Source organism: Engystomops pustulosus, chromosome 5 (assembly GCF_040894005.1).
Source record: "Engystomops pustulosus chromosome 5, aEngPut4.maternal, whole genome shotgun sequence".
Lineage (NCBI taxonomy): Eukaryota > Metazoa > Chordata > Amphibia > Anura > Leptodactylidae > Engystomops > Engystomops pustulosus.
In genome coordinates, this window is record NC_092415.1 from 33,430,491 (window position 1) to 33,450,926 (window position 20,436).

The 20,436-nt window shown below is 43.7% G+C and overlaps 1 protein-coding gene across 2 annotated transcripts in view; it reads left to right on the top strand.

The window, feature by feature from the left end:
• The window catches only part of CNGB3 (cyclic nucleotide gated channel subunit beta 3), a 121,126-nt gene that overhangs the window by 27,278 nt on the left and 73,412 nt on the right, over positions 1–20,436 (top strand). For both annotated transcript variants that reach the window (XM_072151582.1, XM_072151584.1), the window contains exon 4: positions 4,362–4,484. In XM_072151582.1, coding sequence (XP_072007683.1) covers positions 4,362–4,484 — 123 coding nt within the window. The remainder of the gene's footprint in view (positions 1–4,361; positions 4,485–20,436) is intronic.

Genomic DNA, 20,436 nt, shown 5'->3' on the forward strand with positions numbered 1-20,436 from the left:
GGAATAAAACTTTTTGTAAGTAGTTTCTGTTGATCCAGCGAGAATTTTTTTCTCCGATTTGGGCCAATTGGCATCAACCTTGCAGAGTTTTTGCCTTCTTTTGGATCAACACAGTATAAATTATAGGTTGGACTTGATAGACTGATTCTATCCTTATTTACAATGATACTATGAATGAAAGTTGACATTATCACCTTTTTTGTTTTTCCACGTTTTGAGTAAACTGTTTTAGGGCTTGTTTTCTGTGTAGCACATTATACTTTGTAGTGGAGGTATTTACTATTTCATGCCATTGACTAAAAAAAAAGGGGGAAAAAATGTGTTGAAATTGCAGAATTCAATGCACATGTCAAATTTTCTTGTGGACTCTTATGTTCTGATGCCAATAACGTTTCATACTTTGGTGTACGGAGCTGTGTAAGGTGTAATTTTTTCTGGGAGATGACATTTTCATTGCTGCCATTTTGCGGTTTGTATGACCTCTTGATCACTTTTTATAGAAATTTTTATAAGCTGCAAAATGCTTCACGCATTTGGGCGCTATATTTCATTAAGAGGTTAATCGCTGAGAATAACCAGTTTTATAGACTAGAGGATGGGGAAACCTAACATGTTTATGATTTTTTGTTTATTTTTAGATCAGTTCTAGGAAAAGATGGGTGATAAATGTGTTTTTTTTTTTTTTTTTTTTACTTTTTTTTACAATTTTTTTAGACAACCCGTTTCCCGCCCTGCCCCCCCACCAAACGTACTTTAACCTTTGGGGGTCTGATTGTTTCTACAATATACTGTATTACTGCAGTATTGCAGTGTATGGCAGTTTTGCCAGTGATCCCTAAGTGTCTGCCAGAGGCTGAATGACAGGCCTGGAAGTCTAGCATAGACAAGCACTGTAACCGGATGACCTCAACCGGGAGCAAGATCGAATTCAAGATGGCGGCAATGGGGGGCATTGCTGCGATTTAAATTATGCAAAGCGTTTGTATATTCTCTCCATGTTTGTGTGTTTCCTCCGGGTCCTCCGGTTTCCTCCAGTTTCCTCCAAAACATACTGGTAGGCTGATTAGATTGTGAGGCCCATGGGGACAGGGACTGATTTGGCAAACTCTGTGCAGCGCTGTGTAATCTGTGTGCACTATATGAATAAAGAATTATTATCATTTATTATTATTAATATTTTTATTATTATTAGTTATCTTTAGCACTTGAGGAGACGGTATTGGAATTTTGGCTCACCGACTCCAAACTTCCCATCTTTAACACATTGTATGTTACAGTAAAAATAAAGAAAATTGTCATCTCCTTGTTTTCATTTGCAAATGAATACATTTTATTACTGTTCATTTTCAGCTTTTTTGGTTTCTGCTGTTCCCAATTTTCAGAATAATTGTCAAAAAAAACCCACCCTTTACTTTTCACATCTAAGAATCTGTTCACACCACGAGTGCCGTGTTTTTTGCAAGAAACTTTATAGGAGCCCCGTAATGACTAGATCTTTAGTGACCTTAATACCCAGATAATTTTTTTCCCTTTTATCGACTTGGATAAATGAGCCCTTGTTTTACAAATAACAATTTTTTTCCAAATGTAGTGTTTTGTCAATCAAATTATCATATTTTTATTATTTCAAAACAGAACAATAGTAATGCTAATCCAAACATGCACTTGTTCTGTGACCGATCAACATTTGGCTGCAGAGTTATCATTAAACTGATGACAATAAATATTACAACTGAGTTATTCCAAGATTTCTACATTAGTTTGATTCTCATCAATGTCCAGCTAATACTAATACTTCAAAGTCATTTTTTACAAGCGGTCCCCTTCTTAAGAACACCCAACTTACAGACGATCCCTAGTTACAAACGGACCTCTGGATGTTGATAATTTACTGTACTTTAGTCCTAGGCTACAATGATCAGCTGTAACAGTTATCACAGGTGTCTGTAAGGAAGCTTTATTGTTAATCCTGGTTCTTATGACAATACAACATTTTTAAAATCCAATTGTCACAGAGACCAAAAAGATTCTGGCTGGGGTTACAATTATAAAATATACAGTTCCGACTTAAGTACAAATTCAACTTAAAGGGGTATTCCAGGAATCAGCATAATTGATATACAAATGGTTCCTTAAAATATAAACTAATATGTAATTAGTTTTTATTTAAAATTTAGCTACCCTTAGCAGAAAAATGCTGTTTACATAGACTATCATGAAGAATTAAGATGCTACTGGCCCTTTAATCAGTCCGTTAATTTCCTCCGCGCGGAGAAGACACAGGACAGAAGATGGCCGCTGGTCACATGTCCACATCACATGTCCTGCGCCTGCCTGGGCAGGTCATGTGATCACCACTAAGTTTGGCTGTAATCGGTTTTTTGCAGTGCAGACAGTATGGCCGGTGTTTTTTTTGTGATGGCAGATACACATCATTACTATGGTAACAGAGCAAGAAAACCTGTTAGATCATCAGTGGGGGCAGAGCATAAGAGGGAGGAGGAGTTACTGAGAACTAAAGGATCATGGGACTTGTAGTTTCCAGTGGTGGCCATCTTGGTGATAACTCTGCATGCTTTATAGAGGTCATAAAATTTTGTGAATCATAAAATCAAACTATTTAAGCTTCATTTTGTGACAGATGACATTGAGTTTTGTTATATTCATTTATTTATAGCATCAAGGCTTTTTGTGTCGGACGCTAATATTCCCGGAATACACCTTTAACCCCTTAACGCTCTGCGCCGTAGCTCTACGGCGCAGAGGTATAAGGGAAGTATGAAGAGGGCTCACGGGCTGAGTCCTCTTCATACAGAGGTGGGGGTTTTTGCATTTTGCACAAAACCCCCACCGCTAATAACCGCGGTCGGTGCTTGCACCGATCGCGGCTATTAACCCTCTAAACGCCGCCCGCAAAGTCGCGGGCGGCGTTTAAAAGACGGCGGCGCGCGGGCGCCGCCATCTTTTTTTCGATCGCCACGCCCCCGAACGTCATCGGGGGGCGGCGATCGGTTACCATGGTAGCCTCGGGTCTTCTCTTGACACGAGGCTACATGGTTTATGCAGGTTCGTTACAATGAGCCAGTGGCTCATTGTAATGTAAGACCTGCAAAAACGCCATATATTGCAATACTGTAGTATTGCAGTATATGGTAGGAGCGATCTGATCATCTAGGGTTATTGTACCCTAGATGGTCTAAAAAATAGTGAAAAAAAAAAGAAAAAAAAAAGTTTAAAAAATAAAAAAAATTAATAAAATATTAAAAGTTCAAATCACCCCCCTTTCCCTAGAACGGATATAAAACATAACAAACAGTAAAAATCACAGACATATTAGGTATCGCCGCGTCCCAAAATGCCCGATCTATCAAAATATAAAAACGGTTACGGCCGGCGGTGACCTCCGAGGCGGGAAATGGCGCCCAAATGTCCGAAATGCGACTTTTACACCTTTTTACATAACATAAAAAATGAAATAAAAAATGATCAAAATGTCGCACAGACCTCAAAATGGTAGCAATGAAAACGTCGCCTCATTTCGCAAAAAATGACCCCTCACACATTTCCGTGCGCCAAAGTATGAAAAAGTTATTAGCGTCAGAAGATGGCAAAAATTTTTTTTTCTTTTTTGTACACATTCGTTTAATTTTTGAAAATGTATTAAAACACAATAAAACCTATATAAATTTGGTATCACCGCGATCGCACCGAACCAAAGAATAAAGTAGGCGTGTTATTTGGAGCGAAGAGTGAAAGTCGTAAAAACTGAGCCCACAAGAACGTGACGCACGTGCGGTTTTTTTTCAATTTTTCCACATTTGGAATTTTTTTTCAGCTTCGCAGTACACGGCATGTTAAAATAAATAACATTACGGGAAAGTAAAATTTGTTACACACAAAATAAGCCCTCACACAGGTCTGTACACGTAAAAATGAAAAAGTTATGGATTTTTGAAGTTGGAGAGCGAGAAATGAGCCGGAAAACCCTCCGTCCTTAAGGGGTTAAAAACAAACCTACAGAACCTATCTTGTACGTAACTACCTGTATTAACTTTAACTTTAATGCTGTATAACTAAACAAAATCGATAAGGAAGAACTGACAAATTTGGGGATGAGGCCTGCACAAAGGGTGAAGGGGTTTGTCATGGGGTTAGGGGATTTTTAAAGACTTGCAAGAGATGGTTATTATCGTATTTTTTGGATACCTAAAGATTCAGATGTTTTTAAATGTACCATATTTATTGTCATTACTTCTATTTTATTTGATCTCATGTAAAGTCTGAACTTGTTAGTTATGTTAGGGATAAGTTAGTGTTGGATGGCTCACTACAGTAATCTCTCACTTTTTTCTATTTTTCAGGAGGCCGGTGGCAACTAGGACAAATCTAGGTGTCCTCTTCAGGGTCCCATTAGTTATTAACTGCATGAAGGGGATATTACAAGCACAAAGAAAGCTTAAAATAGGTGGATCCTCGGCACGTAGGTAAGATACTTACATGTATAATGGTCAGCAATGTCTAAATAGCTCCATTACATCATGACATTTACATGACATCTATGGGCAAGTGAAAATCAGCATGAAATCCAAAAACATAATTTGGTATTGATGGAGATTCCATGCAGAATTTTCCTGGCAATGATTTCATTTCAAAGTTTAAAAAATGAGGTTAAAGGGAACCTGTCATCAGAAATTGGTCTAATAAAGCACTATCAGTATGTTGTCAATCAGTTGAACAGCTTTTAGATCATGTTTCTTTCATGGCCCAGCTTGGTGGCATCATCCAGAAAATCAACTTTGTAGTTAGATGTATAAAGTCAGGAAGGCGGAGAGTTTAACATTGAAGTCAAACTTTTCCTTCCTCAGAACACCTCCTACTATGTGATTGACATCATGCACCGGAGTTGAGGATATGTCCATGGATGCAGGACCATCAATTACAGTGACAGGGGCTTTCTAAGGTAGGAAAAGCTTGACTTCCGTGTTAAAATCTCCGCCTCCTTGACTTCATAAAACCAATTTACATCTTACTTCAAAGTTGATCTTCTGGATGATGCCACCACCAAGGGCCATGAAAGAAACATCATCTAGAAGCTGCTCAGCTGCATGACAACATACTGGTAGGGGTTTATTAGGCTAATTTCTGATGTCAGGTTCCCTTTAACACCACAATGCAGAGAATGGAAGGAGTTAACCAGAATCAGCAAGGTTACAAGTGTAAATACAATCTCCTGAGTCACCTGTACTTATACTGGTAAACTTTTTAATTCTATCTTTATGAACCGTGAATCGGCAGCCACTTTTGGGTCTTTTGTGACCTGTGTCCTGCAGGGAGTGGTGGTCATTCAGTAAAGAGCATAGGTTCGTGCTCCACAGAAAATGGGATATCATTGGAAGCCCCAAAAAGCAGCAGTCATGTGACCCACAGATCCTAAAAACAGAAGTGGAAAGTTTACCAGAGCTTGTACAATACGGGTGACTATAAGGGGATTGTATTCTACCCGGTAGATGATATTTTCAGACATCTCCTTGAAGGGCCACAAAATAACCCAAATTTCACTGAAATACACCCATATTTGTGAGGATTTATATGCTTTTTTACATGACAACCCTGATTTTGTGTAGATACCCTAAGGCGATAATCTGCTGCGATCTGCATTGTCTCTAAAGAGTGATAGTAAAAGGGTATTGTGCACAGGGTGACATTTTAGTACAAAAAAAAAAGAAAAAAAGGGGTTAAAGAGAAAAAAATGAATTTCCTATAAACCCACTATAAATTTCCACCTTGTATCGGAATGGCAATTTCTTAGATCTTTCCTAGCTTTCTTCAAGAGCCCGAAGGTAAATCCAAACAGACACTCAACCACATTGTAAGTGATCTGATCAATCAAACCCACCATTGTTGGGGCGACACGGTGGCTCAGTGGTTAGCATTACACCCTTGCAGCACTGGGGACCTGGGTTTATGTCCCAGGGTCAACATCTGCAAAGAGTTTGTATGTTCTCTCTGTGTTTGCGTGGGTTTCCTCCGGGTCCTCCAGTTTCCTCCCACACTCCAAAATATACTGATAGGTTGATTAGATTGTGAACCCCATGGGGACAGGGACCGATTTGGAAAGCTCTGTGCAGCGCTGCGTAATAAATAATTACATTAAGAATTACATAGAGCTCCACAAAATAATCCAGTGACTCCTCTAGCATCAGTTACCCATAAATATTCAAAGGAGAAACGTAAAATTGTGGCGGCTATTGTTTCAGGGACGAAAAGCCCCGGGATATTAAGAGGCCGATGCAATGAAATACATTTTCCGTCCATCAGACATTAAAAGAAAGAAGGTTTGAAATGAAAAATTAATTGCTCCTTTAGTCGCGCTCCCTTTTCTCTTTCTATGTGTCTGGTGTAAAATTTGTAATTAACTTTTCAATCATTTTCTCATTTATTCTGGTACCTGGAATAGCATTTAATGTGCCGAAAATAGAGCGATATTTTTCCTAAGAGAGTTAAGGGAAGGAGATTAGAGGATTCATCCTGGAGAGACTGACTGATTCCTTACACTAAGCCGCCATTTCACGTCTTACAAAGAACTTCATATAAAGAGACAATTCCTTTGTAATGTGACCGTCTCCATGAAGAGAGCCGACTTCTACCACTCCAGAGGAATAATTGCTCTTTGTGCTTTTTCTTTCTCACTTTTTTATTTCATTTTAATATACAACATGATTAAGAGCTCATATGAAAGTGAATCTGACTACATAGCTCAAACAATTATAAGAAAATACTTATTAGCCAAATGGGAAATATCATTGGCCGCTATTATTCTCTAATACAGGTGACTAACCAAATTCTAACAGCAATGAGGAGGGGAGGATAATTTATTGGTGGTTTAGTTACCTTTCTGTTTTTAACGCCTTAAAGGGGTCTTTCCAAATTCAGCAAAAGATTGACGTTGTTTGCGTAATGAAACTTTACACAATTTTCTACTTTCCCTAACAATTCCTCATGTCACACAGGTGAATGGCTCGTTATATCCTTGGTCATATGATATCACACAGTTGCACAGCTCGTTATATCCCTGGTCATGTGATGTCACACAGGTGCACGGCTCTTTATATCCCTGGTCATGTGATGTCACGCAGGTGCACGGCTCATTATATCTCTGGTCATGCGATATCACACAGGTGCACAGCACAGGGGTCTTTCCAAATTCAGCAAAAGATTGACGTTGTTTGCGTAATGAAACTTTACACAATTTTCTACTTTCCCTAACAATTCCTCATTTTTTTAAGATTGCAGCTTACTGTCATTAAACAGGAAGCTTCATTGTTTACTTCCTGTGGATAAAAAAAGCGACCCCTGGTCATGTGATGTCACACAAGTGCAGGGCTTGTTATTTCCCTGGTATTATGATATGACACAGGTCTATTGCTCGATATATATCCCTGGTTATATAATGTCACACAGGTAAATGGCTCGTTATATCCCTGGTCATGTGATGTCACACAGGTGCACGGCTCGTTATATCCCTGGTCATGTGATGTCACGCAGGTGCACGGCTCATTATATCTCTGGTCATGTGATATCACACAGGTGCACAGCACAGGATATCCCTGGTCATGTGATGTCACACAGGTGCACGGCTCATTATATCCCTGGTCATGTGATGTCACACAGGTGCACGGCTCGTTATATCCCTGGTCATGTGATGTCACACAGGTGCACGGCACGTTATATCCCTGGTCATGTGATGTCACACAGGTGCACAGCACATTATATACCTGGTCTGCTTGACAACCTACTGGTATTGGTTAATTAGGTCAATTTCTGCTGATAGGTTACCTTTAACTGAAAGTGTCTAAAAGTTAGAAAGGGCGAGGTTTCCACAATCTACCATTCAAAGTGCATAAAGAATGGAGGTTTAACTTATCAATTAAAAATCACATTGACATCAATGTAAATTTTATGCGTTATGCATGCTTTTTTATTGCGTTATGCATGCATTTTTTTCAAACAGAAAAATTACTGCAGGCACTGTTATTTTTTCCATCAAAAAAGCCTGCATAAACTGCATGACTGCCTAACCGAACATAACAGATTTACATTGATGTCAATTGGATTTGTAATTAATGTATTAAAAAAATAGTTTTAGCACAGCTGGAGGGAGCCTTTGACAATGATGCGTGTATCATGCTACTGGCTTCTTCCTAGCTGTAGATACTTGCTGTTATATGTATCATGACTTCTTATAAAATCATATTCAGCTATACCTGAAGTGGGCGGCATTACCTGATATTCATATGAATCAGGAAAGCATTTTTATATACTTGAAGCAGTATATGAGTCATATGCTTGTGACATCACTCAAGGTCCTTTGCCAGAACACTAAGCCTTTTGCATAAATCAGGACGAAATGTTGGTAATTAGACAACCTGAAGCATGTGATGAGTCACATGCTTGTGAGATCACTCAAGGTCCTATTTTCTTGCACTCCTCTACTAATGCCCCTCCCAACAAGCATCCTGTCATCTCTAGCTGTTCAAAACGGTTTCCCATGGTTACCAGGAACCGTGGGAAATGGAGAGCAGCCTTCGGGGACAAGGTAAAGCCTCTGCTAGCAGCTGAACACCTGCAAATACTGCACCATATATATCAAAATGTCTGATGCTGGATGATAAATATGGCATAATTTAAGACTGTCTAGACCAATTTACAATGCTTAAAAGGAAAAATGTCAAAATTTTGGCACAATTTTCGGTTCACCCATTCATTTTTAGAACAAGTCATCGTTTAATAATAATAATCCTTTATTTATATAGTGCACACAGATTACGCAGCGCTGCACAGAGCTTGCCAAATCAGTCCCTGTTCCCAATGAGGCTCACAATCTAATCAACTTACCAGTATCTTTTGGAGTGTGGGAGGAAACCGGAGGACCCAGAAGAAACCCACTCAAACACAGAGAAAACATATAAATCTTTAACACATCCATGTCCTCATTGTATAGGTGTCCAAAAAAACTTGAAAACTGTACTTTAGATTAAGAAATGAAGATAAATGTATAAATTTCCTATTACATCAAAACTTTATTAACTCTTGTTACTAATATAACATGCAGCAAATGCCTCTTGTTTTATCCTGATCCCGATACTGAATGTGATCCTACACTGTGGGATTGTCCCTCAATGTCGGGGGTCTCTCTGGTGGAAAATATTCTGCACCGTCTTGCAACTTTAATTAGGCTGGAGGAAAAAATAATAAATCCCTCGCTTCCCACAGTCGATATCTAGGTCTGATCCTCTACGCGGCTTTGCTGCGATTATGTTATTTCTCGCATTCTACCCATTAGGCCCTTCTTTCTTTATAATAAAGTAGTGATGAAGGTTTTTTTTTTAGTTTTTCTGAAATTGAACTTTGTGGCTCTGAAATTCCCATCCCCCTTTGTCTGATGGACGCGTTTAATCCTTTTTACCAGTTATGGCAGCGAAAACAAAATCTCACGTCTTCTCACCGGAGATTTCCTATTCTTGTGTTGTCTGTTTGGAGTAAAATACTGAGCGAGTGAATGGCTATGAATATGTGCCAAGCACCTCCGAGTATTGTTCTATTTTCTACCGATCGCTGAATTATGTATGAGATTACAACAAGTGTCTTTTCTGATCATACAAGTGCCTGGGAGTTTTATTAGAAAATTATTCCCATGCTATCATGTACTCCAAACATTTTCCTAAAGGAGGATCTCGTCCTAGATTGAGAGCAATTGTGCATTTAATCTTCAATACATGACATATGGTGTTTTCATTCATTTTTATGCCGGCACTTGAGAGCATGTTAGGGCACTTACAACTACATTTAATACAGTTTGCTCACCCGGCGCAGACTTAAGTGTATGATAAATGAACCTGCAAGGCTCACAGTCACCATAACGCTGCGGTTTATGAACAATTTCCTGTAAAGGATAGAAGCGTCATAGTAATGGAGAAGAGGAATAAAAAAAAAAAGCTGCTAATTGAGTTGGAGGCTATAAGCAAATATGATCCGGGTAGACAAATATCATTTCCAATAAAGGAGCATTTGACAGCTCAATCTGGCAGGAGTGGTGGAAAACAACCATTATATCGCTACTTGAAGGCTTCGCGCGCTAAAGTTCTCCTCGGGAATTCATCTTTTAAATATCTTGTCAAGGAAACTTGTTAACCTAACACTGGGGACATGATTATGGTGGATTTATTCTACAAATGTAGGAATGAAGTGTTCCAGGAACATAAACAAATCCTATTTCTTATATGTTGATGATGCAAGTCTACAAGGGAGTCTTGAAGTTAGGGGGAAGTTGATACTTTAAAGGGAACCTGTCACCAGTTATTACACCACTAAACTACCAGGTAGGGAATGAAATGTGTTCTCTAGAATCCCCCCTCTTATTTCTAATCTCTTCCATATAAACATAAATTCTCCTCCAATGTCATTTGCAATGTCAAAGCAGAGGAGTCACTTTAGCCTGGGATGAGCCATTTCAGAGGCTACAAGGCATCACTTCAGATGTCCCTATCTTAGCCTCTATGGGGGGGGGGGGGGGGGTCATTTATCTTATCTTTGTTTGTTTTGGCTTGTTTATGCCTGTCTTTTTTCCATCTGCTACTTTCATAGCATCAAAGTACATAGTGTCTGCCATAACAAGCTCCTGCAGAGAGTTTCATGGTCTCACTGCCCTTACAGTAAAGAATCCCCATCTATTGGCAATGGTAGAACTGCCTCTCCTCTTGCCGCAGAGTATGGTGATGGTAGAAATACCTCTCCTCTCGGTGTAGAGGATGCCCCTGTCTATGGTGATGGTAGAAATACCTCTCCTCCAGGTGTAGAGGATGCCCCTGTCTATGGTGATGGTAGAACCTCCTCTCCTCTAGGTGTAGAGGATGCCCCCTGTCTATGGTGATGGTAGAACCTCCTCTCCTCTCGGTGTAGAGGATGCCTCCTGTCTATGGTGATGGTAGAAATACCTCTCCTCTAGGTGTAGAGGATGCCCCCTGTCTATGGTGATGGCAGAACCTCCTCTCCTCTAGGTGAAGAGAATGGCCCCTGTCTATGGTGATGGTAGAACCACCTCTCCTCTAGGTGTAGAGGATGCCTCCTGTCTATGGTGATGGTAGAACCGCCTCCCCTCTAGGTGTAGAGGATGCCCCCTGTCTATGGTGATGGTAGAACCTCCTCTCCTCTAGGTGTAGAGGATGCCCCCTGTCTATGGTGATGGTAGAAATACCTCTCCTCCAGGTGTAGAGGATGCCCCTGTCTATGGTGATGGTAGAACCTCCTCTCCTCTAGGTGTAGAGGATGCCCCCTGTCTATGGTGATGGTAGAACCTCCTCTCCTCTCGGTGTAGAGGATGCCCCCTGTCTATGGTGATGGTAGAAATACCTCTCCTCCAGGTGTAGAGGATGTCTATGGTGATGGTAGAACCTCCTCTCCTCCAGGTGTAAAGGATGCCCCCTGTCTATGGTGATGGTAAAGCCACCTCTTCTCTAGGTGTAGAGGATGTCCCCTGTCTATGGTAATGGTAGAACCTCCTTTCATCTAGGTATAGAGGATGCCTCTTTCTATGGTGATGGTAGAATCTCCTCTCCTCTAGGTGTAGAGGATGCCCCGTGTCTATGGTGATGTTAGAACCTATGTGTAGAGGATGCCCCCTGTCTATGGTAATGGTAGAATCCCCTCTCCTCTAGGTGTAGAGGATGCCCCCTGTCTATGGTGATGGTAGAAATACCTCTCCTCCAGGTGTAGAGGATGCCCCTGTCTATGGTGATGGTAGAACCTCCTCTCCTCTAGGTGTAGAGGATGCCCCCTGTCTATGGTGATGGTAGAAATACCTCTCCTCCAGGTGTAGAGGATGCCCCTGTCTATGGTGATGGTAGAACCTCCTCTCCTCTAGGTGTAGAGGATGCCCCCTGTCTATGGTGATGGTAGAAATACCTCTCCTCCAGGTGTAGAGGATGCCCCTGTCTATGGTGATGGTAGAACCTCCTCTCCTCTAGGTGTAGAGGATGCCCCCTGTCTATGGTGATGGTAGAACCTCCTCTCCTCTCGGTGTAGAGGATGCCCCCTGTCTATGGTGATGGTAGAAATACCTCTCCTCCAGGTGTAGAGGATGTCTATGGTGATGGTAGAACCTCCTCTCCTCCAGGTGTAAAGGATGCCCCCTGTCTATGGTGATGGTAGAGCCACCTCTTCTCTAGGTGTAGAGGATGTCCCCTGTCTATGGTAATGGTAGAACCTCCTTTCATCCAGGTATAGAGGATGCCTCTTTCTATGGTGATGGTAGAATCTCCTCTCCTCTAGGTGTAGAGGATGCCCCGTGTCTATGGTGATGTTAGAACCTCCTTTCCTCTATGTGTAGAGGATGCCCCCTGTCTATGGTAATGGTAGAATCCCCTCTCCTCTAGGTGTAGAGGATGCCCCCTGTCTATGGTGATGGTAGAACCTCCTCTCCTCTAGGTGTAGAGGATGTACCCTGTTTATGGTGATGGTAGAGCCACCTCTCCTCTAGGTGTAGAGGATGTCCCCTCTCTATGGTGATGGTAGAACCGCCTCTCCTCTAGGTGTAGAGGATGCCCCCTGTCTATGGTGATGATAGAACCTCCTCTCCTCTAGGTGTAGAGGATGCCCCCTCTCTATGGTGATGGTAGAACCTCCTCTCCTCTAGGTGTAGAGGATGCCCCCTGTCTATGGTGATGGTAGAACCTCCTCTCCTCTAGGTGTAGAGGATGCCCCCTGTCTATGGTGATGGTAGAACCTCCTCTCCTCTAGGTGTAGAGGATTCCCCCTGTCTATGGTGATGGTAGAACCTCCTCTCCTCTAGGTGTAGAGGATGCCCCCTCTCTATGGTGATGGTAGAACCTCCTCTCCTCTAGGTGTAGAGGATTCCCCCTGTCTATGGTGATGGTAGAGCCTCCTCTCCTCTAGGTGTAGAGGATGTCCCTGTCTATGGTGATGGTAGAACGTCCTCTCCTCTAGGTGTAGAGGATGCCCCCTGTCTATGGTGATGGTAGAACCTCCTCTCCTCTAGGTGTAGAGGATGCTCCCTGTCTATGGTGATGGTAGAACCTCCTCTCCTCTAGGTGTAGAGGATGCCCCCTCTCTAGGGTGATGGTAGAACCTCCTCTCCTCTAGGTGTAGAGGATGCCCCCTGTCTAAGGTGATGGTAGAACTACCTCTCCTCTAGGTGTAGAGGATGCCCCCTGTCTATGTTTATGGTAGAACCACCTCTCCTCTAGGTGTAGAGGATGCCCACTGTCTATGGTGATGGAAGAACTACCTCTCATCTAGGTGTAGAGGATGCCCCTGTATATGTTTATGGTAGAACCACCTCTCCTCTAGGTGTAGAGGATGTCCCCTGTCTATGGTGATGGTAGAACCTCCTCTCCTCTAGGTGTAGAGGATACCCCTGTCTATGGTGATGGTAGAATTCCCTCTCCTCTAGGTGTAGAGGATGCCCCCTGTCTATGGTGATGGTAGAACCGCCTCTCCTCTAGGTGTAGAGGATGGCCCCTGTCTATGATGATCGTAGAACCTCCTCTCCTCTAGGTGTAGAGGATACCCATGTCTCTGGTGATGGTAGAATCCCCTCTCCTCTGGGTGTAGAGGATGCCCCCTGTCTATGGTGATGCCAGAACTGGCTCTGCCCCCTGGCAATGGCAATGGTAGAGGTTGCCTCTTCTCTAGACGTAGAGGATGCCCCTGGTCCTGGTCACAGGCCTAGGTATAAAAAGATCTTTGGAGAGATCCTTGTACTGTCCGTTCAGGCATTTGTACATTGTAATGAGGTCTCCCCTCAGTCGTCTTTTTTTCTAAGCTGAATAACCCCAAGTATAGTATCTATCATTGTATTCTAGTTCCTCCATTCCCCTAATAATCTTGGTTGCTCTCCTCTGCACTCATTCCAGTTCTTTTTATACATTGGTACCCAAAACTGTACACAATATTCCATGTGTGGTCCGACCAGGGATTTGTATAAGGGCAAAACTATGTCCTTATCATGAGAATCTATTCCTCTAATACATCCCATAATTTTATTTGCTTTAGCAGCAGCTGCCTGACTCTGGTCACTAAAATTAAGTTTACCATCCACCAATATCCAGTAAATAGTAATTGACTATTTAGAACATAATTATACTTTTTGTTTCCATGGACCAAGTTCATAACTTTACATTTATCTACATTAAACCTCATCAACCATTTATCTGCCCACTCCTCAAGCTTCCACAAATCCCTCTGTAATGTTATGCTATCTGCCTTAGTACTTTACTTTACACAGCTTAGTATCATCTGCACATTTTGAAACTTGACCGTGTAAACCCACTACAAGGTCATTAATACAAAATGAAATTGAACAGTGTACAATAAAAGCAAAATTGAAACAAAGTAGCTTGATATCACAAGGAGCAGTTCTCCTCGGCACAGCTAGATAGTAGTACAATGCATGAAGTAGATGTTATGCAGGTAGAGGGTGGTAGAGGGCCTGCACTACAGGTACAGAGAGGAAGACATGGCAGAACTTGCAGTACAGGAAAATACAACATAAAAAATATAGTACAGTAGCCTGAAGTAGATTGCAATACCTGTAGAGGGGATTTTAAGATGATTGATGGGGGTCTGACTGCTGCTCACCCATTATGAGAACAGGACCTGTAGCATTCCAGAGAATGAGGGCCCCTTTATTAAAAGTGGAGAGTCAGGTGACACATGTGTGCCACCGCTCCATTCAGTGGTATGGGAGTGTTGGAAAGTGATGAACACAGCGCTCAGTTATCTCTCCCACTCACAAAGACAGTGAATGGTAGTGCAGCAGGTAACGGAGTGAGGTGCTCAGCTATTTCCGACACTCCCAAACTATTAAATAGAGCAGCAGAATCCCTTTCTCTGGATTTCTGGAATTCCCAGTCTTGTGCGCAGTGGAAGTCACAGTAGTTAGGTCCTCACATAAAAGTTGGTATGACCTCTTGAAGTGTTGCAGTTTAAGGACCTTTGAAGGACCTTTGAAAAGTCCTGGAAGGGTTCTTCAATACATGTTCTGTGAAAACTGGCTTACTGAGGAAATCTGGGCTAGAGAAAATTCTCCTTATTTTATACACATGGAAATACAAATGTGATGGCCATATTAGGTTCCCATGGGCCCCCAAGGCACTTCAGACCTAGGCTGCCACTGAAAACTGCCAATACTTATAACAGTGCACATCCATCCTACTCCGCCACAGAGGAGGTCTTGACAAATCTCACATATAGCATATATAGGCTCTGATCTGGAGATAAATGATAGGATTTCATTTTTTGGTTGGCAAAACATAACACTTGTAAGGGAATCCTGTAGCGTCAATGGTAACATGATATAAGGGCTGAGACATTTATTGGAATCAATATTATTGGCCGTAATTGCTGTGGCCATTATAGAAGGTTGTGCCAAATTCTACGGAGAGAGGAATTCCCGAAAAGAGCCTTTAGTTTGCGGGGTATCTTATATATTACTGCTATTTCACTATTAATTCTTTATGTAATGCCAGGACAGTAAAACTTACGGTAATTGGTGTAGATAAGGGAGATTGGACACAATTTTCTTTAAAATGATTGACACCTGAGAAAATTAAAGTAAAGAGGATGATAGATGATGGGATGCTTCAGTTTTGGCAACAGTGGGGCAGATTTACTTACCCGGTACATTCGCGATCCAGCGGCGCGTTCTCTGCGGTGGATTCGGGTCCTTCCGGGATTCACTAAGGTAGTTCCTCCGCTGTCCATCAGGTGGCGCTGCTGCGCTGAAGTTCCCCGGAGGCGCGCTGGAATGCCCTGAAATTCACCGGCCTATACCTGGTGAGGGTAAGTGTAATTTTCGCGACACATTTTTTTTCTTAAATGCGGCGGTTTTTCCGAATCCGTCGGGTTTTCGTTCGGCCACGCCCCCCATTTCCGTCGCGTGCATGCCAGCGCCGATGCGCCACAATCCGATCGCGTGCGCCAAAATCCCGGGGCAATTCAGCTACAATCGCCGCAAATCGGAAATATTCGGGTAACACGTCGGGAAAACATGAATCGGGCCCTTAGTAAATGACCCCCAGTATTGAGAAAAAGTCATGGAGTGGTGTTAGGAGAAACAAGACACAAGGATATCACTTTGCATCAATTATATTGACTTTGAGTTTCAAGGCTGGAATAGGCCGTCTGTCACTCTTGGGAGATGTGATATAGGCGGAGCTCATAGCTAAAATTACAGCGGATTCCTCACCCTCTCCCTCATTTCCCGTTCCCCTTGGGTATTGCGTTATGTATGATCACACCATGACTGGGGAGCATCGACTCTGTTCTCATCTCACCCTTTTCCTGTTAACCAAACTGCCGTGCCAGCTCAATCCCTCCTTATCCCCATTCCACCAATAAGGACATAACACCATTTTCTTTGGAAATTTTTTGGCCACAGCAGCCAATTTTATTAACAAACAATATAAAACATTAAATACAATCCAAAAATTACATATATTTATATATATCTAGGTAGGTGGTCCTCGAGGCCCCAAAGAGGTCAGGCACACAAAATTAAGGAAACTTATATTCCCTTAACAATTCCGTTACCGCCAGCCGCCACCACAGGCTCGGCGGCACCGCCAGCCAGCTTTTATGGCTTGTATCTTCTCCTGGGCTCCCCAAGGACACCACTTTGTAAGAGCCCACAACCCAGTGTGCCTAGACCCAAAACCACCATCCAACAATTTTCGAGGTGTGTCACTCACTCCTGACTCCACCTCCCGATAGACTTTTTACCAACCCCGAGGACCCTCTACCCGCCACGGCTACCGTGACAATAAGCAATTTAAACCCAAGCATCCTCCCCTTCCCCAACCTCCTTTTCCCTCTGACTTAACCCCCCAACTAATACCTAACCCCCCATCTGTAACCCAGGGCGGGCGGGTGGGACTTCTGCTTTTTGTCTCACCGGACTGCCTTGTTTTCCCGCTCTCTGCCCTTTATAACACCCCCTCCTCCCCCCAGACTAACTAATTCCTCCCCCGAATTCAAAAAGGGGCCAATCCCCTCGCTCTGCCCCCCGTCATGTTGGCCTCCACCCCACCCACTCCGTTAGGGGGGGTTCCAGCCCTTTCTTGACTGGGGAGCATCGACTCTGTTCTCATCTCACCCTTTTCCTGTTAACCAAACTGCCGTGCCAGCTCAATCCCTCCTTATCCCCATTCCACCAATAAGGACATAACACCATTTTCTTTGGAAATTTTTTGGCCACAGCAGCCAATTTTATTAACAAGCAATATAAAACATTAAATACAATCCAAAAATTACATATATTTATATATATCTAGGTAGGTGGTCCTCGAGGCCCCAAAGAGGTCAGGCACACAAAATTAAGGAAACTTATATTCCCTTAACAATTCCGTTACCGCCAGCCGCCACCACAGGCTCGGCGGCACCGCCAGCCAGCTTTAGTGGCTTGTATCTTCTCCCGGGCTCCCCAAGGACACCACCTTGTAAGAGCCCACAACCCAGTGTGCCTAGACCCAAAACCACCATCCAACAATTTTCGAGGTGTGTCACTCACTCCTGACTCCACCTCCCGATAGACTTTTTACCAACCCCGAGGACCCTCTACCCGCCACAGCCCACATGCTCTTGACACCTCAAGCATGTGAGGCCCCCCACAAAATCAAGGCTCTCTCGATCCCCTCCTGGATCCTCAAGGACCACAAATCCATTCCCACCGCATTGAGATGGACCCCATCCTGCAACCAATAGTTGCCTTCTCTTCTCTCCAACTCCCAATGCCTCACACTCACCCCTCCATGCTTAACCACAAAACTAGCAATGGCTCTATTCACTTTAACCCTTGCCTTATCCAACCTTTCAACTGAGAAAGCATGCCTCCAAGACACTCTAGGTACCATCTCCGACCAAACCGTTAACAAGGTCGGATAAGTTACCCACAAACGCAACAGGTCGTAACGGATGTCCCTAATCAACTCCCTACAGGGGCGAATACCCAAATCATTTCCCCCCACGTGTAAAACAAGGACGTCCGGAGGCCTATCTAATGCTGCAAATCTACTTACCTCCCCCAAAACTCTCTGCCATCTCATACCTCTAGCACCTAACCACCGAATCACAGCAACGTCCCTATGAAAACCGAGTTGCCTGCCATCCGGACGTATATCAGCCCTCGCTGCTCCCCAGTACACATAGGAATGACCTAGAATCCAAACTGATCTTGGTCCCTGACCTAAAATGACAAAAACAAAACACATTACTACTACTTTGTGCTTCTCAAACTCACCCCCCCCCCCCCCACTAACCTAGTTTTTACAACAACTGGGGGCGAATGTATGATCTATACCTCCCCGATTGCCATCTACCTATCCCTTTCACCATCTGCTCCCCCAAGCCATACCTGAATGCTTCCGTCGCCGCCCCAATTCTAAAAGAATGGGTCCCGTACTCCCTCCTTGCCAATCCCAACGAATCCAAACATTTGTAAAAAATTTCCCGAAACTGAAATTTTGACAAAAAGGAACCATCCTCATGACACAATGCCGGGCCAGAACCCTTTTTCCTCAAACTGCTGTACTCCTGCCAGCATGCTACCGGGCACATTATTGAACCCCCAACCTTCCCTAAACGAACCTTCTTACCCCTCCCAAACTGATCTGTCAGAAAACTGCACACCCCCGCCCCTCTTACGGGAGGGAGACACTAGCTCCCCTATCCTAAATGCCCCAAAAAACGCCAGCGAAAAACTAACCCTAAACAAACAGACTTCAAAATTAGATCGACAGACCCTGGGTAAGATGGCCCCTAGATTTCCCAATAAGGAAAAGGATACCGGCCTCTGACTATCCAACCCACTACCACCTTTCCTGAAACCCTTCACTGCCTGCCTTACCAAAAATGCCTTTGTGATGTCTCTATCCCCTTTCATCTTCAACCCAAACGCCACCCCAGCCAAAAAACGTTTTACCCGCGCCACTGAACATCCGGCCCTAGCCGCCTCCCCCAGCCACAACAGCATCGCCCCTACCTTATCTTCCTCAACTTCCACCCCACCGAAGACCTCCAACCACTCCGTCCATTCCCTCCAAACCGCCACGTACCCTTTCCAGGTAGACTCTGCCAATGACCCCCGTATGAGCTCACCTGCTGCACTTACACCAGCTCCCATAAGCTCTCCGGGCAAGGGATTCCCACGTCGTCCGCCCCCGGGACCAACGCTCTGAACCGATCCCACTGAAACCGAGAAAGAGCATCAGCAATTACATTCTGCACTCCAGGTACGTGTACCGCTGTCACCCATGCATTCAATCCCAGACAACTCAGTACCAAGTGCCGCAATAGACAAACAACAGGAGCAGATGAAGCCGACAAGCTGTTTATAGCCAACACCACACTCATGTTATCGCAGTGGAATCGCACTTTCCGATCTTGGAAGCAGTCTCCCCATATGGAAACTGCCACCACTATAGGAAACAACTCCAACAAAGTCATGTTTCTGGTGTAACCCTTCTCCACCCATCTATCCGGCCACTCACCTGCACTCCAGTGCCCCTGGTAAAATGCTCCGAAACCGGCTCCCCCCGCTGCGTCCGTAAAAAGTTCGCAGTCAAAACTGTCCACTACCGAACCCATTAATAGAGCCCTCCCATTAAAGGTGTCCAAAAATGTCGCCCACACCTTCAGATCTTCCCTGTGCTCCCGCCGCAGACGCACAAAATGATGGGGCTCCACCACTCCAGAAGTTGCCGCCGCTAACCTCCGTGAAAAAATTCTGCCCATCGGCATTACCCGACACGCAAAGTTCAATTTTCCCAACAACGATTGTAACTCCCTCAAAACTATCTTGCGCAAGCGAACCGCCCTCCCCACAAATACTCTCAGATCTGCTACTTTGTCTTCCGGCAGCCGGAACTCCATCAGTTCCGAGTCAATGGTGATCCCTAAAAAACTCAAACTCGTCGCAGGTCCTACCGTTTTCTCAGGGGCCAACGGAACTCCGAATTTTCCCGCCACCCACTGGACCGTACTTAACAACATCTCGCAGTCCCTTGACCCCGCCGCACCCACACACAAAAAATCATCCAGGTAATGCACAATTGACTGCCGACCTGCCACATCCTTTACCACCCACTCCAGAAAGGAACTGAAAGCCTCAAAATATGAGCAAGATATAGCACATCCCATTGGTAAACAACAATCAACAAAAAACTCTCCCTCCCAATAGCAACCCAGCAACTTTAAACTGTCCTTGTGGACCGGTAATAGCCGAAAAGCGGACTCAATGTCCACTTTTGCCATGTAAGCCCCCCTTCCTGCCTTCCTCACCCACTCCAATGCAGTGTCAAATGATGTATACTGTACCGAACAAAGGCTGTCGTCAATACCATCATTCACTGACTGCCCTTTTGG